The sequence below is a fragment of the Antechinus flavipes genome, chromosome 3, assembly GCF_016432865.1.
Source record: "Antechinus flavipes isolate AdamAnt ecotype Samford, QLD, Australia chromosome 3, AdamAnt_v2, whole genome shotgun sequence".
NCBI classification, from domain to species: Eukaryota; Metazoa; Chordata; class Mammalia; order Dasyuromorphia; family Dasyuridae; genus Antechinus; species Antechinus flavipes.
In genome coordinates, this window is record NC_067400.1 from 594,633,264 (window position 1) to 594,656,557 (window position 23,294).

Consider the following 23,294-nt stretch of genomic DNA (forward strand, 5'->3'; position numbering starts at 1 on the left):
TGGGTCAAGATCCAGAGGGGGAAAGGTGGAGGGTGCTCTGCTCTAACAGCAAGGACACTGATGTCTCTTCCCATGTACTTTCTGAATCACCACAGGCGAGTCATTAAATGTCCCCACACTTCACATACCTCTCTGAGAATTGGGCACAGAATCCTTGGCCCTCTTAAGGAAGGAGAGCCCAGAGAGATCCGGAGGGCTCAAAGGAGTATATAGAAGGTGGCACCTCCAGGAGCGATCTTGAGGCAGGGCGTAGGGCAGCCCCTCCCTGCCTTCAAGTGGGCCACTGCTTTGTTTTCTCCCAGGAGGCAGAAAGCCATTCAGGTGGATGCCACAGTCTTCACCTGTATCAGCATGCTGGCCCGAGCCATGGGACCAGGCATCCAGCAGGACATCAAGGAGCTTCTTGAGCCCATGCTGGCTGTGGGCCTGAGGTACGTGTCCAGATGCGCTTCGGGGGGGCCCAGCAGGCAGGGGATTAGGTCTGGCTCCTTGATGGCAGGTGAAACTTTGCTGGGTCATGAGCAGGCCTACCTTGGACTTCCAAGACCTACTTTGCTCATCTGCCCAAGATGCTTAATAATATCGGTCTGTCTCTGATCTCCTGTGAGGACTAATGGAAAAAGGAAGTGTTTCTCATTGTGATCATGGCAAACATGAGCACAGGAGTGGGATTTGTGCTTTGGGATTGAAGCTTGTTGCTTTCTGAACCCTGACTAACACTTCAGGGACTGTCTCCCCAGCCCTGCCCTGACCGCTGTGCTCTATGACCTGAGCCGGCAAATTCCACAGCTGAAGAAAGACATCCAGGACGGCCTGCTCAAGATGCTGTCCCTGGTCCTCATGCACAAACCCCTCCGGCACCCCGGGATGCCCAAGGGCCTGGCCCACCAGTTGGCCTCCCCTAGTCTCACCAGCCTTCCGGAGGCCAGCGATGTGGGGAGTATCACTCTTGCCCTGCGAACCCTTGGTAGCTTTGAATTTGAAGGTAAGAGACTCAGCCAGTGGTGGGACTGGGAAACACAGCCAAGCCGAAGCTTTTCAGAGGGACTGGGTTGAGCCTTAAAAGATGTGAAATTGAGGGGTATTGCCAGAGGTATAACTGAGGATTATTGAACTTGTGATAGTTAATTCCCAAACCTAAGGTTTTTTACTTCCTCTTATCCTATATGTGATTTGAGCAGTGCTCCAGAGCAGCATGTGATGGGTTAAGAAACAGTGAAGATGCCCCTTGGATGGGCAGCTTCCCCACAGAGCTGCCTGTTTAATGTGCTTCAATCTGGTGGCTCTGGAAGCTCTATCTATCAGCAGGGACAGTACCTTGGGTACTTCCCCTACTGGAAGCTGCTGTTTTCTGAGAGTCCCGGATCCTTTAGCTTTTATTATGCCCTTGACATTCCAGGGCTCTGATGAGCCCTTCCAGTGCCCTGGGGAGGGATTGCAGGCCAAGAAAGCACACTTAGAACTGTGGGATCCAGGTGGCCAAGCACTACTTACAGCTCCGGGAGAACCATCTTTCCAGGGCTCCCCTACTATCCCTCTCCTGCTTGCCCTGATGAACACCTAGGCCTGTACCCACATCACACTGCCTTTTGGGTACTTTCTTAGATGCTCTAAGGTACCCAGAGACTGGGAAATACTTTAATCATCCTATCTGGGAACATCCAGAGCGAGCATAGCTAAAATAAGCCACGTAATTTGGAGGGGAGGGGAATCATTTCCCATTCTTCCTTTCTGTTCTTCTTACATGGCACCCTGCCCACTCAGACCAAAGCCACATTTGGTTTCCCCTCCTGGAAAGAGAATTGTCCTTTAATATACATTTATTGAGGGGCTCCTGTGCACCAGGCATTGTGTGCTAAACACTGGAGACACGAGGAAGGGCAAAAGACATTTTCTGACCTCCTTCAGGCTGATGGGGAAGACTCCCGTAGGTACAGATGAGCTTATATACAGGACAAACAGTAAACAAAAAGAGAAGAAAGGCTCTAGAATTGGGAGGGGGGCGGGGCAGGCTTCCTCTAGAAGGCAGGATTTTCGCTGGGACAGGATGGAAGCCAAGAGGTGGAGTTGGGGGAAGCCCAGCCTGGTGGCAGGGAAGTGAGACCCCTGGTATGTTCGAAATGCCAACTCTCTGTCTGCTCCTCTCCCCTCACGCGACAGGCCACTCTCTGACCCAGTTTGTCCGCCACTGTGCCGACCATTTTCTGAACAGCGAGCACAAGGAGATCCGCATGGAGGCCGCCCGCACCTGCTCCCGCCTGCTCACGCCCTCCATCCACCTCATCAGCGGCCACGCCCACGTGGTCAGCCAGACGGCCGTGCAGGTGGTGGCAGATGTGCTCAGCAAACTGCTGGTGGTTGGAATAACGGACCCAGGTAAAGCCTGTTTGCCGAGGGGGAGTTTGGAGGGGGTGGGGAGGAAGCTGGGCCTGCCCGAACCCAGTTCATTGACATTGTCATTTGCAGTACGTTCAGGAGCCATTTGCCCTCTGTTCTGCACTAGGTGCTCCTCGAACAGCTGTCCCCAGCCTCTGTCTCCTTCTGGTCCCTTTGTCATCATGGGCCAGGGGTTATTATGCTTACAAGTCTAGAAACTTCCAAATAAAGCAAACCCAAGTTCTTTGACTGGTCAGCCATTTTGACTGCCAAAAGCCCTGGATTTTGAGTCCAGATCTCGACTTGAGCCCCATTTCTGCTGCTTTGGGCCTACATAACCACGGGTGCCTTGCTTAGCTTCCACAGGATCAGGTGCTGCCTTTGTTAACAATGAGATGGGTGGACTAACTGGCTACTGAGACCTTTTCTAATCCTACATAACTGCAGCTTTCTGTTGTAATATTCTCTCTAAACGAAGCCAAGGATTAAAGTCCAAATCCTTTATTGTCTCTTTCCAAGTCTTGTCTCCTTCCTGGGGCCCGGTTAGCTTTGTTAGAGTTCTATCTTTGGTTCTGAGAGCTTGAGCTCCTGCCGCCAGTCCTTGGTCTTCTCTGCCTCTGCCAGCTTCTTGAGGTCCTCCTGAATGTGTGGGGGAGGCAGGAGGATCACCACCATTGTCTCTGTCTTCCCTAGTTCTCCTTCTGGCTCCAAGAGCTCCCTTATGTGCCCCACACTGAGTATACACCAATCATTATATTCCTCGGGAGCCAGTATTTGGTGCAGGATTAAATCAATGCTAAACTGGATGTAACCACCGTCTCCTCAATTCCACGTAGTACCTTGTTTCATGTTCTGGCCCATAACATCTCCCTGTAGGATCAGATAAATCATACTGAACCATGCTAAATTAGATAACTGTTGTCTCTATCAATTCCACTGACTTAGTACCTTGTAAGAATCCTTTGTTTCAAGTTCAGAGTTCTGGCCCATAACATTCTGTGGCTGTCATCACTCTTCTGTCCTACTTTATACCTATTACCCTTGTAGAGAAAAAGACTTGAGTTGTTCTTTTGAAAACAGTATTGCTGTTAAGTAGGCCAGAGGCTTCTCTGCTAAGGAAGAATTGCCTTGATCCATCCTTGAAAGTGAAATAATAATTCTTTCCAGAGGTTTTGAGCTTGGCAGCTCCAGCCAGTTCTGGCTGGATTGGCCTCGATGCTTAAAGTCAATCTTTTATTTCATTGCCTTTTATTTCCACTGGCAGAAAGAAATCCAGAGGGCCAAATGAGAGCAGGATCTCAGGAGCTTTCATAGTTGGGCGGATGGTACTGAGAGGGCTTAACAGAGCTTCAGGCCTGGTAACTGGAAGCTTGAGGTCACTCCCATTCTTTGAGTCATGTGAGTGTGTAACCTTGCATCACTTTGACTTCCCCCTTTCTCTCATCAATGGCCCGTGGCCAGTCAGCTGCTGAAGTCTTGCTGATTCTCTCTCCACACCTATTATCTGTCCCCTTCACTCATCTCCCAAAGCCATCATTCAGGCCCTCAGCACCTATTGCCAGCCTCCCTCCTGCGATGGCCTCTGATCCCCTCAAGTCCCGTCCTCCAATGGGTTGTAGATTAAGACAGGTCTGCCCGGGTCTTGCCCCAATTTGGAATCCCACTCTCTGGTCTGTCTTTGAAAGCCTCTCATCATCTGGCTCCTCACATCACTCCCCTTCATGCCTTATGCTCCAAACAAACTGCTCTTCCAGCTGTTCCCCCATTTCTCATCTCCGTGGCTCTGCCCAGACTTCTTCCTCACCTTCCAAGGTTAGCTCAATTATTACCTCTTAAGCAAAGTCTTCTTTGATCCCCTGAGTTTTTATTGCTTCCTCCTTTCCAAAATTATTTTCTGAAAACTTCTCTCTGTACATAATGTGCCCCCAGTAAGCCCCCTGTAAGCACCTTGAAGGCAAAAACTGTTCATAAGTTTTTTGACTTAGAATCCTCAGTACCTGACACCCAGGAAGCACTATTGAGTGTTGTGGTATTCACTGGCTTGGAAGAGGTGAGATTGAGTACTCTTACTCAAGCTCTTACTTGCTCTTCCAGACCCTGACATCCGTTACTGTGTCCTGGCCTCCCTGGACGAGCGCTTTGACGCTCACTTGGCCCAGGCAGAGAATCTGCAGGCCTTGTTTGTGGCCCTGAATGACCAGGTATTTGAGATCCGGGAGCTGGCCATCTGCACCGTAGGCCGCCTCAGCAGCATGAATCCTGCTTTTGTCATGCCTTTCCTGAGGAAGATGCTCATTCAGGTAAGGGGCCTGGCTAGGCAGCAGGGACGAGCGCCTCTGAATGGGACTGACCTCTTGGTGGGTCGGGGAAGAAGAGGGCTGAGCCCATAAAACAAACAATGAGTCCTGGAGACTGGAAAGTGGTTTTAACCTTATTTGTGATTTTGGAGATTAGGATTAAGCACAGATAGACTGAGACCTGTATCCTTGGAAGGAGCTCTTAAATCAGCGTGGAATCACTTAGTAACCTGGGCCTGCAATCCAGTGATTGGTTTCAATAATGGTTTGATTGATTGCCTACCTTCAAAAAGGGTTCTAATAGCTCACATTCAAACCTGACTTTAAGCTCTTCCCTTTGGCTGACTGGTGAAGATTGAGGACCCCTTCTCAGAATAATGGTTTTAAATGCATAAAATACAGAGAATTACAAAGGAAACCAATCTTATCAAAATACAACACTCAAAATATTTTTTAAAAAACAGGATCACAATAATGTCAGATTACATTGAATAAGCACCCATTATATCCAGGCATTGTGCTAAGTGCAGAGCTTACAAAGAAAGACCATTCTCTTCTCTCAAGTAGCTCTCTGCCTAAAAGGAGAAATAACACACAAACAGCTCTGTTCTTACAAAAGAAATTAGAGCTAATCAACAGCAGGAAGGCAGTAGCATTTAAGAGGATGAGGAAAGGCTTCTCAGAGGTGGCAAGTTTTGAGCTGAGTCTTATGGGAAGGAAGCCAGGAGACGGAGGTGAGGAGGGAGAGTGTTCCAGACCTGGAGGTTGGGGGATGGCCAGAGAAAAGGTCTGGAGGTAGAGTCCAGTGTCACTGGATCATTAAGTCCCTGGAGAGCAGTAAGGGATTAGAAGTGAAAAATAGGGCAGCAAGTTGTGGAGGGTTATAAAAACCCCAGCAAGAACACTTGCTTCATTTCAAAACTACGTATCCAGTCAGATTTGAAGTTAAAGCAGCCCTTGAAGGAGATACTGCCCTCCCCATTGTGCATATAAAGAAGCCATCTCAGAGATTATCCTAGGATACCCGGCCCTGCTTGTTCTGACTTTAAACTGGGACATCACTGTATCCTATACATTTCTACCTCTAAGGAGGCTCAGTTTCAAATGAGCTAACCTATTAAGCACATTTTTATGACACTAACAGCCCCCATTGAGAACAACTGATTGCAATTTTGCACAGAGTTTGCCACCATTAAGTCTTGTTGTAGGTGTTAGAGGTGTAAAGTGAAAAACCATTCAATCCTTGCCTTTTAGAGCTTACGTCTCTTTGGAGAATTAGACCAGGTGGTCTTAGCAGTAACTGTAGATCCAAGTAGAAGAGAAGGCCCCGGGGATAGCAATGGAAGGAAGGCTGAAGGAAGGCAGCCTTCCTGGAGGAGCTGGTATGAAACTCATGAGAGCTCACGCCAGGAAGCAGAGGCAGGTTCAGTGAATTTTATTCCCCAAAGGGCCTGATTTAAAGGAAAAAGAAGTTAGGACAAGCTTTGGGACTGTTCTGAGAAGCACTGTCTTATTTTAATATACAGCACAGAAGAGACATACTTTAAATTTTTCTCGAAGCCTCAGAATTATTCAGAATATCAATTACTGGGTTGTACAGTGAGAAGCCTGGGGATCCCTGGTTGTGTTCCCAGAAGCTCATGAACAAAGAAGGATGCAGGATTGGCTGGCAGAAGGCATGGACTTCCACCCAAGCCTTGCCACTTGCTGCAGCCTGAGACCTCACTTCCCCCTCTAAAAACGAATGTGGCCACATGAGACCCATCCTGGGAGGCTATTCTCAGGGGAAAGCTGCTGCTTTTACCTCCTGTGTCGCCTCTCCCCTCCTGTGAGTGTCTGCCACCAGCAATCACCCTCTCCTTTTTGCTGCTGTTTGCCTGTAACCTAAGAAGAATTAAATGTTGCCAGGGGAAATGAGCTGCCCAGTTTCCTGGGTCGGTATCTTCAAATTTATGCACAAATACTAAACTATTAGGCTCTGATTGCATTTGCCAGCCCTCCTCTCCTTTGGAATAAAATAAGTGGAAACTGTGAATGCTGTTATTCTCATTCTTTAGAGAGGCTTTGTTTCAAAGAGACCAATCATCCAGATGTTTATGGGAGTAGTTTCTCTGTGGAGTTAAAAACTTAATTGAGTTAATCAGCCATAACTTGGTGACTCTCAATGGAGATCATCCTGTATGGTTTCTGATTTTTGCCCCTACGCTTCGTGGGCCAAGAAAACCCTACTGAATTTTGCAATTACATTTTAAATTGTGTGGGTTCCCCAGCTTCTTCCACAGTGGTTTGACACAGCAGCTACCTGCTGCACGGGGCCCATTCCTTTTAAAATGGCATCGCCTCCAAGAGAGGCTCTTCCTCATCGGTGCAGAAACCTGCCCGCCCCTGCTGTGGCTGCCTGTCCAGCAGTCCGAGTTAGTGCCATCAGGCCGTCCTCCCACGTGGGCGTCGAAGAGAAAGGGTCAGGCGGGGTTCTCCCCCAGTGCCAGTTTGTCAGAGGCCACTCTGGCAGTCTCTGAGGACCTACAGTGGCCCTAAGTCCTGTTTGCCCCTGCTCTCTCTGAAGAATGTCTCTCTCCTAGAATTTCCTTTGCCATAATGAAACAACGTCCTTTCCTTCAGATTTTGACCGAGCTGGAACACAGCGGAGTTGGAAGAATCAAGGAGCAGAGTGCCCGAATGCTGGGGCACTTGGTTTCCAATGCTCCCCGGCTTATTCGTCCCTACATGGAACCCATTCTGAAGGTAGAGGAGGCCTGGGCAGTGGGCACCTTTTTGTCTCTCTTGGTAGGCTTTTCCTTTGCTGATGTAACTCATCCCCTATGGGGACTTGCTCTCAGTCAGTGTCGAATGGTAGATAGGGGGCAAGGTCCAGATCAGAAACCCTCACACACATACCAACTGTGTGACCTCACATGAGGCACTTGGCTCTCCGTGCCCCAGGACGCTCTCTAAGACAGGGGCGCAAAGCCCAGGTAGGGACGTGCGTTGGAAGATGGAGTTTTCCCCACAGGAATTCTCTAGAGCAATGAATTTTGGGTCCAAAAAAGAAAGGTACTCAAGCACACTAACCCCCAAGCCATGGAGGGAAGGAGGGCCAGAAATAGTTACCAAAAGATGGAAGGTGTGTTTTGAATCTGAACATGTTAAAGTATCACGGACCATTTCCTAACATTTAAATCTATGTAAATTACCATCCCATATTATTTGTAGGAGCGAGGTACGGTATTTTCCCATTCTGTTACTCTCAGCTGCAGGCTTATGGTCTTGGGAGGGAAGTCCAACTCTGTGCCAGATAGACGCTCATAGGAATCCCTGAAAAATGGCAATTGCATGTGGTTGGGTTGGTCCATTAGGATGAGAGTGTCAAGTACAAACGGATACAAGAAAATGCCCCTTTGGTGGGTAGTGAGTGTCTGCCTTTTCTCGTGTGTTCCCTAGGCTTTAATTCTGAAGCTGAAAGATCCAGACCCTGATCCAAACCCGGGGGTGATCAATAATGTCTTGGCTACGATAGGAGAGCTGGCACAGGTAAGGGTGCCCCGCTGCTTGTCCTCCAAGGGGCCTCCAGCCTCGGGCTTTCCAACCTGGCACCTGGGTCAGTGTGTAGAGTTCCATCGAAGCCCCTCCCTCCCTCCTTGCAGGTGAGTGGCCTGGAAATGCGGAAATGGGTGGATGAGCTCTTTATCATCATCATGGACATGCTGCAGGACTCCTCTCTTCTGGCCAAGAGGCAGGCAAGTAGTTCTGCTCTTTGGCCTTATGGGGAAAGGGAATTGGTGGGGAGTAATGGGGAGGGGTGGGGATGGAAGGGATAGGAGGGCTGACGAGGAAAATCCTGGCACTAGGAAGCAGGGCCTTTTGGGAACAGGCCCTTTTAAACTGGCCTGTTGTTTTTTGTGACCTCACCAGATCACACAGGGTCAGTTCAATGCCTCCTGTGTGCCAGGTCCAATGCTGATGTGGGAGATAAAAATACAAAGACTGAGACAGTCTGAGACAATCTCCGCTTACGAGAGTTTATGTTCTGATGGAGAAGACAGCGTAAATATTAAGGGCATAAATACAAATATGTACAAAACAGTTAAAATGTTCCCAAGCCCAAGCCCATCTGCCATTTCCCCACCAAGAAAATCTGCAAGGCTCACGATTGCCCCTGGGGTTTGGTATGCAGGGGGTATTCCAAGAGCTCTGAGCCTGGACCTTCCTCAGCTGGGATCCTGCTGGGTAAGTCACTGTCAATTGGGAAGATCTCAAGAGCCTTTACCTCCTAGGGTGCTTTGAGGATCAAATGGGGCCATACACGTAGAGGTTGTGGCTCAGTGCCTGGCCCACAGGAGGATCTGAGTTCCTTCCTTTCCAAAGCCCTTTCTAGTCTGGCCTATTGCCCCTGTGTTCCCTTCATGCAGTCTGCATTCTAGATGCCCTAGGCTCCTTGCTGCTTCCTGAGTCCCCAGTTTCTTTCTGGGCTTAGTTCTCATGTGTCCTCCTGCAGGTGACTTTCCCTGACTCCCTCAATTGTCAGTGTTTGCTCCCCTCTCCTTAGTTAAGTCTACTTATACCTGTTTCTTTCCAGATTAAGCAGGGACTTTTGTGTTAAAAGTTTCAAATATTAGGTATTTATACATGCTTGTTGAATTGGTTTGTATTAGATTAGATCAGGATGACCTTAGTTTTTCACATTTTACTTTGTATACAGTACATTTCTTTTTTAATTTTTTTAATAATAGCATTTTATTTTTCCAAATATATGCAAAAATATTTATTAGCATTCACCTCTGCCAAACTTTGTGTTCCACTTTTTTTCTTCCTGCCTCCCTCCTTCCCTCTCTCCTAGAGGGCAAACAATCCAATATAAGTTAAACATGTGCAATTCTTCTAAACATATTTCCATATTCATCATGCTGCACAAGAAAAATCAGATCAAAAGGGGGAAAAAAAAAACACGAAAAAGAAAAAAACACATGCAAATAACAACAAAAAAAATGAAAATGCTATGCTTTGATCCACATTCAGTCTCCATAGTTCTTTCTCTGGATATGAAGGCTCTTTCCATCACAACTCTATTGGAATTGCCTTAAATTACCTGATTATTGAAAAGAGCCAAGCCCATCACAGTTGAACATGATATATCTTACTGCTGATACACAGTACATTTCACTTTGCTTGAGTTCATGGAGGACTTTCCAGGTTTTTCTGGGAGCATTGTGCTCATCATTTTCCACAGAACAGTAATAACTATCCAGTGTTTAAATCATCTCCATTACCTTTCTTTACTGAGCCTGATTTAACCAAAGCTTATCTTCCCCTTGCTAGTTTTTGAGATTGTAGAAGCAGATCTCAGATCTTTCTAGAAAAGCTTTTTAATCCCAGGAATAAGAGAAAACCCCAGTATATTGTTCCCTTGTCTGGTAGGAGTTTGTGGTTAGCCGGCTATTTAACTTTCCCAAACTTAGAAGTGTTATGGGCCAGAACTCTTATACTTAAAACAAGGATTCTTACAAGGTGACAATGGTTATCTGGTTTAGCATGGTGATTAATAGTTCTCTAGTTCAGTACATGTACTTAGCAGTTAATATAGTTCTACAGGATTCAGACCTACAATGATGTAAGAGAGTATATAACAGCCAGGAGGGACTCAGGACAGATTCACTTCACCTCACACCACCGTGGTGGCTGGCCTCCTGTACTTCCTCCATTGAGACCAAAGCTCTGCCTAAAAGAAGGCTGCTCCAAGACCTCCAGAAAACCAAACAGGAACACTACATAGAAGACTTTTTTCTGGTTTAGGGGGAAAAAAACATTTTCTGGTGTAGGAAAACTGCTTTAGATATAGCTTCTTCTTTATTTTATTTTATTTTATTTTTTTAAATAACTTCTTATTGACAGAACTCATGCCAGGGTAATTTTTTACAACATTATCCCTTGCACTCACTTCTATTCTGACTTTTCCCCTCCCTCCTTCCACCCCCTCCCCAGATGGCAGGCAGTCCTATACATGTTAAATATGTCACAGTGTAGATACAATATATGTTTGCAGAACCAAACAGTTCTCTTGTTGCACATGGAGAATTGGATTCAGAAGGTAAAAATAACTTGCAAAGAAAAACAAAAATGCAAGCAGTTTATATTCATTTTCCAGTGTTCTTTCTTTGGGTCCATCATTGATCTTCTCTCCATCATTGATCAGTTGAAACTGAGTTAGATCTTCTCTTTGTCAAAGAAATCCACTTCCATCAGAATACATCCTCATACAGTATTGTTGTTGAAGTATATAATGATCTCCTGGTTCTGCTCATTTCACTTAGCATCACTTCATGTAGGTCTCTCCAAGCCTCTCTGTATTCATCCTACTGGTCATTTCTTACAGAACAATAATATTCCATAACATTCATATTAGGTATAGCTTCTGACAGAAGTCATTGATGTTTTCTCTTTCCTATTAGTTCTCCAAAGACTTGACTTGTTGGTTTTTGCTTCTGTTCCAGGTGGCCCTGTGGACCCTGGGGCAACTGGTGGCCAGCACGGGCTATGTGGTAGAGCCCTATAGGAAATACCCAACCTTATTAGAGGTGCTGCTGAACTTTCTGAAGACTGAGCAGAACCAGGGTACCCGGAGGGAGGTAGGAAGCTGAAGTGACTTAGCTTAGTGAGGAAATGGAAGAGAGAAGAAGTGTTATGCTTTCTTGGTATCAGCCATCTTTTTGTGATCACAGGAGTCCAGATTTAGAGCAGAGACTCAGAGGCCATCTGGTCCAACTCCCTCTCCCCTTCCATTTACTAGACAAGAAAACCAAATTTCAGAGAGGTTGTGACCCGTCTCTGGGCCTCGTGCTACAGCTACATGTAACCCCTCAGAATGATGAGAAGATTTATAAAGCACTTGACATAAATCCTCAACAAATGTTCCAAATGTGAACCTTTTTCCAGATGACTAAGTTGAGGCTCAGGTGAAGTGCTTTATCTGGGGTCACACAGCTTGTAAGTTTCTGAGATGGGGTTTTCTGACTTAAATCCAGCCCCATGTCCACACACACCCTCGCTGCCCAAGAAAGGACATCATTTGCAGGGACCTAAAAAGAATGTCAGGGCAGGGGAAGGCATTGGGTTGTGTCTGGCAACTGCAGGCTTGGGGCTAATTTGCTTTTCCCCTTCCTCACACAGGCTATCCGAGTTTTGGGGCTTTTGGGTGCTTTAGATCCCTATAAGCACAAAGTGAACATCGGTATGATTGATCAGTCTCGGGATGCTTCTGCCGTCAGTTTATCTGAGTCCAAATCCAGCCAGGATTCCTGTAAGTGGAAGGGGAAGATGAGCCTTCCAGGTCCCTGAACTTTGAAGCTTGGGCAGGATGTCCTCTGATCCTCAAAAATATTAGAGCATTTAGTTGTTTTTGAATGAAAAGTCAGTTTTACCTGGTAGTCAATGAAATTTGCTGTTTTCTGGCAGTCAGAGTATGCATTCATTCATTAAACAACTAGCTATTGAGGACTTGTTCTCAGCAAGGCCCCAGGGGAGGTAGAAGGGGAGAGTGAAGAAACAACCCCAGGCCTCTCTGGGAGGGGGAGAAAGGGTTCTTTCTCTCCTCTTTCTCTAGGTTCTTTGTCTTTTCTGGGGCTTTGGATTCATATGATGTTTTTATTCCTAATTCTCACAGTGGGTATGGGAGGGAGAAAGATGTTGATATCTTATTCTTTTCCAGGGTTTCTTTGAAATAATTCATTTTCACAACACTCCTGGGAGGTAGAGTTCAGAATTTGTTCTCCCTTTTAAAAGACAGATTTGTCCTTAGATTTCCCCAGAAAACCAGTATTTCCTCTAAACACTAGATCCATTAGCCTTCACAGCCTTTTGCAAGGATATTTTTGTCTTCACAGTAGGCGATATTTGTCCTTGCCTTTGACAGCCGCTTCAGGGACCCATTCCCCATCAGTGAAACAGGCCTTTATTTATTAGCTTTATTGTTGAAAAGATTAAATCTCCTACTTCCTTCCTCAGCCCAGAAAGAAGCTTCAGTAAGTGATCTAGTACTGTTGGCTTCTTGGCAGATCCACATCATTGGAAAGAGAAAGCTCAGGGTCTGCTTTCTTGCTCACATCCGCCCTTAATCCCTCATCTTCCTGCCAGCTTATGTCCTTATTCCTCTCAGACCCCTGTTAAATCACAGGCCTTCTCCTTAAAATCCTGATTTTTCTAGTCAGGTATAATTTTCTATTAACTCAGCTGAATTCCCCAGGGCTTTGAGGGCCAGGCAGCTGTTGAACAGATGTTTGCTTAAATGAATCCACTAAATTTCAATTACTTTCATTTGGGAGAGTAGTTATTTTTATTGGTCTCTTCAACTGCTAAAATGTGAACAATAACCGTAAGAAGTTAAGTCAGATGCATACCATTGTAAGGACCATAATCCACAATGCAGACTTGGAGGGTCTGTTGTTTGAGCCATGGAGAAAGGCCCTGGAGTCGTCTCGTTCCGTGGGGATGGTTCCTAGCACCGCTGTATTCTTCAGGATGTTAGGGGAAGGAAAGTGTGAGAAGGGGCAGCTTGCAGTGTTTCCCTTCCCCAAAGTCAGCCGTGTGTGGTGTTGAGATGGTGTCTCTCTGGCTTTGTCCCAGCCGACTACAGCACCAGTGAGATGCTGGTCAACATGGGGAACCTGCCTCTCGATGAATTCTACCCAGCCGTGTCGATGGTGGCTCTGATGAGAATCTTCCGCGACCAGTCCCTCTCCCACCATCACACCATGGTTGTTCAGGCCATCACCTTCATCTTTAAATCCCTGGGGCTCAAGTGCGTCCAGTTCCTGCCCCAGGTTATGCCCACGTTCCTCAATGTGATCCGGGTCTGTGATGCTGCCATTCGGGAAGTAAGTAGGCCAGGGGACCCCCTCTCCCCAACATCCATGTCAGACCCTCCGGCCTCCTTGGGGTCTCCCCTGGGCCTGCTCTCGCCTCACGTGGCCCTGGGGTCTGCCCTGCCACCTATACAGGCTCTGGATCGGCTCACGAAGCCAGTCCTGTTGGTCACCTCAATGTACCGGACGAGGTCCAGCAGGTCCTCCTCTTGTCGAGGTGATGCTCCCAGGGTGGTCGCCCCCTGCTTCCTGGTGAGGTCTCCATGCTTTCTCCCGGCCCAGTACTGCTTCCCTGCTTCGGCACCTTGTCGGGGGCCAGTGGTCAGGGCTCTGGGAGAGCCGGTCAGAGGCGGCCCAGGTAGGCCCATCCCCTTGACTCTCAGATGGAGGCCAACTGAAGAGCAGGCGGGTGGCAGATGGAGGGACTCCTCTCTACTGAGGAAATGATTTGGAAAGAGGAGGTGGAATTCCTCAGCCACTTGCCCTCCCTTGAAGCAAGAGGGGAATTTTAGTGAAGAGTTCCCTCAACATTTTCCCAAAAAATATTAATTTTCAGGTGAAAAATATTAGTAAAAGAAAGTCAAGGAGGGGCGAGTTGGCCCCCCTCAGAGAGGCGCCTCTCTGGACCATTGAAGTGGGATGCACTTGCCTGTTGGGGAACGTCATGTTGCTACACCTCCACCAAGCAGGAGCTTCCTCAGAGCCTGGCTGTGCTCTCTGGCTCTCTTCCTTCTAATGATCATTTGCTTTTCCCTGACCTCTCCCTATCTTCGAAAGTGCTTTGGTGTGCCTCTGCCTAAAGTCCTCTATTCTCCCCATGTGGAGAAAATTCAGTCAAATACACAGGTTGGGAGTTTTGGTTCCATCAGCCTTACTGATGGTAGCACCCAGCCTTTCAGTGGGAAAATTCCCCAGAAGATGGGAATCAGCCCATTGAATCAGAGGCCTGGAACCTCCAACCTAGGCCCAAGCTGTCAGGAGCCATTCCGGAGTATTTGCCATCGGGGCTTCATTTATTCCAGCCAGTATCCCTCCCTCAGTCATTCATAAATTTGCCCAAAGGAATTCATTTCTGTTTCCTCTTCCTGAGGCTGCTGCTTTCCATCAGGCTAATAAATTAGCCATATAGGAAATCAGTGTTCCTTTTATTTACCCTGGCTTTTCCCAACCCAGGCTCAAAGGTGAAACGAGAAAGCTAGGTGCATCTCTGGGCTTTAGTGAAGAAAACTGAAGCACAGTTAATAGGAAAGTCACTTGTGTTTGACACTGGAAGGCAGTGATATGCTTGACTCTTAGACTCTCTTTCCATTGATCATGGCAATGAGTTAATGATGTGAAAACCCAACTCCAAAAGGCTGGGAAGGCTCATTACTTCCCTTCTATAATGCTATCTTAGCCTAGGATCACAGTTTATGATTTTTTCAGCTCTGCTCTACACAGGGTCTCATTTGCTCCTTACAGCACTCTGGGAGTTTTTCCCATTTCATAAATCTGAGAGAAGTGAAGGTTAGGGAGGCTGCCTGAGATCCTATTAGCAGAAGGTAGAGGAGCCTGGCTTTTATTACTCCACCTGCCCTTTTTGCTCTCTTCATCAGCTTCATCCCTGCTGTCTGCATGATCCCAGGAATAGGGAATATCACCAGCCTAAGCGGAGCTACCATTTTCCCTTCCTCCCAAAATCTTATTCACTGGGTTGCTCATATCCTCTGGAAGCATCCAGACATAAATTAATCATCCCCCACCTTTATAAAGAGAATCCCAAACTTCCAAACATGTTGGTAATGTTCACAAAAATTGCTTAAGCAGAGAAGATAGTTTGCGGCAAATAAACAGTCTCCAGATTACATAGGGCTGTTGTTACCAAACTGGGATGATGGCAAATTGGGGTTGAATAAACCAAACGTATCTATAGTTCACAAAAAGCCTTGCCCTGCCTAGTGTTTGTAAGTCGCGGGCTGTCCTTGGGGGTCAGTCTTGAGGACTGGGCGGGTACTAACATCTCCTTTTCAGTTTCTATTCCAGCAGCTGGGGATGCTGGTGTCCTTCGTGAGGAGTCACATCAGGCCTTACATGGACGAGATCGTCACCCTCATGAGAGTGAGTAAAGCCTTGTCAGTCGGCCACGGCTGGGGAGATCAGAGCAGTCCCTTCTTCATCCTGGCCCTTTGTAATGGAGCTGATGGTCGATCCAAAGTATATTCAGCCAGGCTTACAAGGGTGATTTTGTCCCTGGTCCTCAGTGTCCAGGACTGAAATCTTTGGGTTAAGTAGCAAGAAAAGGATGTAGTGGTTTATGTTAGTGCCCACTTCAGGGGTGTAACAGCATGGGCATCTCAGGTCCCAGGCACCCGTGAAGAGCCGGAGAGGAAGAGGGGGTGGCAGTCGTGGCGGAGGAGAAGCGAGTTATTGGCAGCTCAGTATTGTTAACGTGGCTCAGAGCATGGAGGAAACTATTGCTCAGGAGACCTCCCATTGCCTTGAGTGCTTTTCTCAGTGTGTGCCGTGGCAAGGAGTTCTTCCCCTCTTCTGCTGAAGAATTTAAATGTTTCTGTGAAGAAGGTAGCTTTTTGTTCCACTCAGAAAACACCAGAAGATTGGTTCCTGCCCCCAAGACCAAATCTTGATGTAATTGGCTTGGAAGGAAAACTGCTGACCTCCACTCCCCAGGCCCAGCACCCGTCCCTCCTGCAGACCCAAGTAGCTGAGAAGGATGTGGCTCTCCCCGAGGGGCACTGCTGAGGAATATTGGGAAAAGGGGGGCGTTCTTGGGGCTCTGCAGCTGGTGTCATCTCTGACTGATTGATTCTCCAAAGCTTTGAAACTCAGGCGCTTGGGAGGTGGGGCCCACACCTGCAAAGTGTTGCCCGGAGTGGCGCACGTACAACAGGGATCCCATTCTGTGGTTCTGGGTCCAGAGCGTTTAATGAGTTCCCCCTGGATAGAGAAGAGAAGGCTCTTTGTGCACAGCCAGCCAGCCCACATCTGGCGGCAGCAGGCACCGGCCTGGTATCTCAGGGCAGAGAGCCCTGGGGACCGATGGACGTTCTCTGTGGAAGGCAAACATAAACTGTTAGCCAGAAAGTCAACAGTGAGCCCCATTGACAAAGCAGGGTGCCTTCTCCAGCCAGGACCCCAACAGGACTGGGCTTTCTCTCCATGGCACTTTTATTTTTAAATGAAGAGAAGGCCGTTTCTTTGGGGCCTTCTGACTTCTTCATTTTTGTTCTCTTCATAATGAGAACTTAATTTCCATAGTGCCTCTCCCATAAGCTGCTGAACGGGCTTTTGTTGACAGCGGGCCCTCAGTTACTCAGGGCCGTGAGGACTGACTTGCCGTTTGCTTTGTCTCCATGCGTAGCAGCAGCTTGCTTCCATCACTTTCCCCTTAACTTTCTTCAGTGCAGTCCTGCCCAGAAAGGGCTCTTCTGCTCCCCTCTGCACCAGTCTCTTTTGGCCGCCTCCTCTTGAAGATAGCTTTCTTTTCTTTATCACGGACCCATCGAGGCCACCTTCTGATGTTCCACTCTTCCTCCTGGCAACCTCTGGGCTTTGCAAATCACCTTAGTCATCTTTCTGTTGGCTTCCCGACCAGGTAGCTGAAGGTTTTAATCACACCAGAGTAATCTGTGATTGTGAGGGGCTCTCTGGCCTGCACAAGCACCCTCCGTCCTGGGACTTGGCCCACCCACAGGAAGAGTGCGGGGGGCAGTTGTTGTAATGTCCTGGTTAGCTTTCTGGAGGTCTCGGGACCAGCCTTGGTTTCAACAGAATAATCACCACAAGAATAGTCAGGGATCAAGTCCAAAGTCTTTATTGTCTCCTTCACAATCTGTCCCTTTTACCTGGGGCCCGGCTAGCTTTCTCGAGGGTCTCCGGACAGGGTCTTGGTTTCAGTGGAAGAATGCAGGGTGCAAGAGAGCCACCAGAAGCCTGATCAAAGATGGAATGTCTCTCCTCCAGTCCTTGTTGGCTCTTATATACTCTATTATAATTATATCATCGTAGGTTTCAATCTAGTAGAACTATATTAAATACTAAGTACATGTAAAACTAGATAACCATTGTATTATCAATTCTACTGAGCTAACACTATTGTAGGACTAAATCAATGATACTGAGCCTTAAGTATATTTCTCCAAAGTTCCTGCCCTTTACAGGTTGTGCTTGTGATTCAGCTGGAAGTGGCTTTAACATCCCCCCTCTGTCCCTGTAGGAGTTCTGGGTCATGAATAGCTCCATCCAGAGCACGATCATCCTCCTTATTGAGCAGATTGTGGTCGCTCTGGGTGGCGAATTCAAGCTCTACTTGCCCCAGCTGATTCCTCACATGCTGCGGCTTTTCATGCATGACAGCAGCCCTGGACGCACGGTCTCCATCAAGGTGAGTAGCCCAGAGATCCCAGAGGAGACCCTCAGGACTTAGGACCTGCCTCAGGTCCCTCAGGACCCTGCCAGGGCACAGCCGAGGGGCTGCATGGGGGAGCTGGGGAGAAAGGGCAGCAAGAGTTGTGTCAAAGGCCCCAGCCCTGTGAGCATGGCAAGGCTCTCAGGGCCAATGATCTCTACTGGGCGGGCTGATTTGTTCAATGGAGGGAGTTTAATTTGGGGCTTCTCTAAGTTGATGAAATCACAGGCTTTCCCCCCAAAATAAAGATTGGGTTACTAGAGGCCTGCTTATGAGCAAAACTAGCCATTCATGCTGGGCTGCTCCCCTGAGAAGGCCATTGCCAGGGAGATAATGGTAGCAACAGGGAGAAAGAATGGGGACAGTGAGGGGGAAAGAATGGGAGCAGCAGGGAGAGAGAATAGGGGCCATATGGTCATCGCTCCCCAGACCAGCATGTCCCTGAGCTGTCCCTGCCCTCTGCTCAGAGAGTGGGCACACACATCCAGGGAGGACACCCTGTATCAGAAAGGCCCATTTGCCCGGCTCACAGGCCCCCATCGTGGGTTGTGGCTCCTCTGCTGCCTGGGTGCCTTCACACCCACCTCTTGCTCAGCGCAGCGCGCTAAGGCTTGGTTACTGACAGCCCTTTTGTTTTCCTCTTCCAGTTGTTGAATGCAATCCAGCTGTTTGGGGCCAACCTGGATGACTACCTGCATTTGCTCTTGCCTCCGATTGTGAAGCTCTTTGATGCTCCTGATGCTCCCTTAGCAGCACGCAAGTAAGCAGCTGCCTTTTGGTTCTGACAGTCAACAGATGAAGTTGTATGGTCTCTTCTAAGTTCTCAGGCCACTTCCTATCCCTAGGTTATTTTTGTTCGCATTCTGTAGTACTAAAGTGTCCCAGATTTATTTAAATCTGAACTCTCCTCTCCCATTGAACCCATTGTTCAGACCACTTCACCCAAAATGCCCTGATCTGAGGAGGAAGCCCAGCTTTTCAGGCACTTCTCCCTCTGGACTGTTTTTAGGGCAGCCTTGGAGACTGTTGATCGCTTAACCGAGTCTCTGGATTTCACTGATTACGCATCCCGAATCATCCACCCCATTGTGCGGACGCTGGACCTGAGCCCAGAGCTGCGCTCCACAGCCATGGACACATTGTCTTCCCTTGTCTTCCAGCTGGGGAAGAAGGTAATGAAGGCTTCCCGGAAACACAGGGTTGTTGGATTTTAAGCTGACTATCTCTCAGCTTGGAGAGACTTTATCTTTAGCAGGGTTAGGTGGAAAAGTCCCAAATTAAATGTTTTTCTCCTCCTCTCTCCTCTCCCCCATCCCCCACATTTAGCCTTACATAATTACATAAGCCAATACAAAATTGGGTTTTTTTGTCTCTTTTGTTAATATTTAGCAGTGTTTCCTCTGAAATCCATAGATACGTGTAATGAACCTCTATGTACAGTTATGTTGTATTTTCTGAACTTTTCTCCCTCCTGTCGTAGTACCAGATTTTTATCCCAATGGTGAATAAAGTGCTGGTGAGACACAGAATCAACCATCAGCGCTACGACATGCTCATTTGTAGGATCGTCAAGGTGAGCTCATCTGTCTTTTTTCCTACTTCCCAAGATCTTTCTCTCTCTCTCTGTTATTTTTTAGGGTCTTGGCTAGCAGAATTAACATAGCTAATCCAGCTGGCTCCGACTCTCTTACCGCTTCATCATTTTCTAGTTTTTACCTTATGTCCCTTCATAGTATCTTTGTTGGCATGGGTGGCTGGCCAGTGCCCTTTCCCCTGGCACTTACTTTGCATCCACTTCATACATGCCTGTTGTTCGGCATACCCTTCCCCCCTTAGAACAGAGGCTCTTTAAGGACAGAGACATTTTTCTTTTTGTTTTTGTATCCCAGGTACTTTTAGGCGTAAAAGTACCTAATAGTCACTTGCCAAATAAACAAATGACGGGTGGCTGGCTGTGCAGAACTCGAACTTTTTACTGTCCACTGGATTGGCCCATTGTAAACAGGGAATGGCATTGTCCAGAGGAGGGAGGGAGCGCAGAGTGACCCTTCGGAGTGCTAGGAAAGTCTAGCAGCACCTTCAGCCATCTGTGTTCATCTCTGGTTACAGGGCTACACACTAGCTGATGAGGAAGAAGATCCCTTAATTTATCAGCACCGAATGATGAGGAGCAACCAGGGTGACGCCTTGGCCAGTGGGCCGGTCGAGACTGGGCCCATGAAGAAGCTGCACGTGAGCACCATCAACCTGCAGAAGGTGGGTACGTGGACAGACTTGAGCCAAGAGTGAGCCCAGCAGGCCCAGTGCCGTCTGGGACTGGCGTGCTGGAAGCTGCCCTGAGACACATGTAGGGAATTAAAGTCTGGACAGTGGGAGTACCCACCTGGCTCTTTTCCCAGTTTGGAACTATCAGCCTTTTCATTTTAAGAGGGGAAAATGGGGAAGTGTGGAAAGATCATAGTTGGAATAAGATGCCTGCCATCCGAGCTGCGACAGGGGAGCATTGTGGCAGATCCATCCTGGCTTCTCTAATGAATATAATCAGAAGTTGGCCCAGCACTCAAGTCAGGGCTGGGATGGCTGGGCTGCTCCTGAGAGCTTTGTCCTAGTTAGAGCCTGAGATGACCTCGGGAGTCACGGAACCCAGACTTACAGAAGAGGAAACTGAGACGGAGAATATGGACAGGCCCTGCCACAATCCCCTCCTGGCTCATTGAGTTTAGAGCTGGGCCCATACCCAGCCCAGCTAGCCCACAGACCGTTGTTTTTTCCTCTATAGCACATTACTTTACCTGTATTTGGAGGGGAATTCAAAGGAAGCGTCTCTGTTGAACCCAAATGTAACACCGTGTTTATTGTGTCACCTTTTAAGTGAATGTACCACGTTGTTCATTTCGGCACTTTGCATTAATCACTGGCACTCCTCTGTGCCACTTGTGTGGTGGCAGAACCTAACTGATAGCCCAGCATCAGGGTTTGCTCCTTGCCCATTTTACCCAGCCTTGACATGGCTTCATGTAAAAGTCAGGAAGGAGACCTAGGCCACAAGCTGTTCACTTTTCTCAGATGGCTTCCATCTGCTAAACTGGGAGCTCTGGAGGGGTGCAGGAAGCAACCCTACCTGGTATATGCCTTGATGGAACAGAGCAGAGCTGAGCTTCCCACAGCAGGGGTGTGCAGGCCAGAAATGGTCATCCAGTCTGGGGCATTGACCTTCCATTCAGGCAACTGGCCACCCTGCTTCAGAGCTGGCTCAGAGCCCCTTTGGCTGCTGGGCAGTGACCTTGGTACCCAGTTCGCTGGTCTTTGGTGCCTCTAATTGTCCTGTAGGTAGAAATTTTAAAGTAATTCACCTTGGTCTAAGAATAAAGAATATTGAGTCAAGTGTGTGTACACACACACACACACCCATACATCATACATAGGCTTATGATGAAAACTGCTGTCTATTTCCAGAGAAAGAACTGATGAACTCTAGAATGCTTATCGAAACATAGTGTTTTCCCATTATTTTTCCTGCTTTTTTTTCCCTCACAACATGACAAATGTGGACATAAATTGTGTATGACTTCATATGTATAATGAGTTTCATATTTCTTGAGGTGGCAGAAAGAGAGAAGAAAAAAAATTGAAACTGAAATTAAAAATTAAAACTTTTTTTTTTAATAAAATAAATCCTGTGTTTCTCTCCCCCTCCAAAAAAGATGGGTAAGAGTTACATAAACAATAACAAAGATCACTCTTTAGGAGGTGGGACCCAAGTTTCCCCTGTAGCTGCCTTTTGCTAAGCAGATGGTCTGACTTTTTGAGAATTGAAGCTGGGGACCAGGACCCAAGACTGCTTTGGCTTCTGCCTCTGCCAGCCTAACTCTTGAGGTCTGTGCTCATTGCCTGATGATTTCCACTGAGAGAGCCACAGATGATCTTCTCCAAATTCATTCTGCAGAAAACTTAGCATTCTCATTGGAAGATCCTTGTTTTGGATCTTCCCTGTCTACCAGTCAGATTGCTGATTTTCATGACTTTTCACGTAGAACAGTTTTTAAAATTAACTTTTACTATATTTTGATATATTCCAGTCAGTTGCTGCCTCTGACTTGAATTGTAAGTCAATATTACTGTTTTGCAGTTATAGCCATAGGCTGTTTAGTTACAAAAAGTGTAGCTTTACAAGTCTAGGGAAGAAATCATTGTTAAATAAATGGGTACATATTTGACACTGATGACTTTGTGTGACTGACTGACATTTTAGGCCTGGGGAGCAGCCAGGAGGGTTTCCAAGGATGATTGGCTGGAGTGGCTAAGACGGCTGAGCTTGGAATTGCTGAAGGACTCCTCATCTCCATCCCTCCGCTCCTGCTGGGCCCTGGCTCAGGCCTACAACCCTATGGCGAGGTAAGGCGGGCATGGAAGGGAGACTTCCCCCCCTTGTTGAGCATTAAGGACAAAGTGGAAAAGTCTCCCTTTGGACTCAGAGCTTGTACATGAAATGCCAGGCGGCTTTTTTTCATGGTCAGACTTCTTTACCATGGAAATAAGTCAATGAATAAGGAGAGGAACATGTCTGAATTTTTCTACCAGTGGGGCAGATAAAAAGAAGGCAAAAAAACTGAAACAAGGATGGGGAGCAGAGGTCTTGTTCCCCACATTGGGTAGCAGTTCAGATCCTCCTGTTAGGCGGGGTGTGGGCCCGCACTCTTTGGGGCTAGGACTGCCTGTTTCTCAGTGGCTGCTATCGCTGCTGTCTCTTAGGAGCCATAACTAATCACATTCCCCTGAAGTTGGAGTATGTTCTCTGCTACTGAACAGTGACTTTGTTTCTTCTCTCTTGTTTCTGAGGCTTAAAAAATAATTAACTCTGAGGATTCTCTGGCCCTGTTATGTAGGTTTTTCAGACTTAGCTCATGTCTCATATTGCCTTGCTGCTCACAGTATCATATAAGCCCATCTGGCTTAACTCCCACCCTAGACCTTTGAGTCAGGAAATCTTATTTCCTTTATTTAAGTCACCATCATTCTCCTAACTTCTTTCTTCAAATGAATGTTTTCATTTGATTCCTCTACCATCCTCATCCCTGGTGATCTTTTTGCAGAATTCAAAATTCTTTTGTGTCAGAGTCCTTCAAAGTTACTCAGATGTCCTTCTTTGATTTCTTACTGGTTGCCAGAAAGGGGTAGAGATAATCACTCACACTGGCTGCAGAAAAAAGCCTAAGACTTTGGAAGCATTTCCTGTCCACCACTACCACCCCTGCCCCCCTGTCTGATAGATTAAAGGCTAGCTGCAGGAAGCAGGCCTGTCTTGGGCTTCGAGTAGAAGTCTCCTAATTGCCAAGGCCTCCTAAGAAGCTGGCTGGCATT

General features: G+C 47.4%; 1 protein-coding gene across 3 annotated transcripts in view; it reads left to right on the forward strand.

Annotated features, from left to right (window-relative positions):
• MTOR (mechanistic target of rapamycin kinase) overlaps nucleotides 1–23,294 on the forward strand; it is a 106,340-nt gene that overhangs the window by 11,446 nt on the left and 71,600 nt on the right. For all 3 annotated transcript variants that reach the window (XM_051988555.1, XM_051988557.1, XM_051988556.1), the window contains 17 exons: nucleotides 303–431; nucleotides 741–985; nucleotides 2,161–2,376; nucleotides 4,471–4,676; nucleotides 7,296–7,418; nucleotides 8,115–8,204; nucleotides 8,318–8,410; nucleotides 11,162–11,296; nucleotides 11,838–11,967; nucleotides 13,290–13,540; nucleotides 15,539–15,625; nucleotides 17,742–17,909; nucleotides 18,581–18,693; nucleotides 18,943–19,105; nucleotides 19,414–19,506; nucleotides 20,043–20,189; nucleotides 22,186–22,328. In XM_051988555.1, coding sequence (XP_051844515.1) covers nucleotides 303–431; nucleotides 741–985; nucleotides 2,161–2,376; nucleotides 4,471–4,676; nucleotides 7,296–7,418; nucleotides 8,115–8,204; nucleotides 8,318–8,410; nucleotides 11,162–11,296; nucleotides 11,838–11,967; nucleotides 13,290–13,540; nucleotides 15,539–15,625; nucleotides 17,742–17,909; nucleotides 18,581–18,693; nucleotides 18,943–19,105; nucleotides 19,414–19,506; nucleotides 20,043–20,189; nucleotides 22,186–22,328 — 2,532 coding nt within the window. The remainder of the gene's footprint in view (nucleotides 1–302; nucleotides 432–740; nucleotides 986–2,160; nucleotides 2,377–4,470; nucleotides 4,677–7,295; nucleotides 7,419–8,114; nucleotides 8,205–8,317; nucleotides 8,411–11,161; nucleotides 11,297–11,837; nucleotides 11,968–13,289; nucleotides 13,541–15,538; nucleotides 15,626–17,741; nucleotides 17,910–18,580; nucleotides 18,694–18,942; nucleotides 19,106–19,413; nucleotides 19,507–20,042; nucleotides 20,190–22,185; nucleotides 22,329–23,294) is intronic.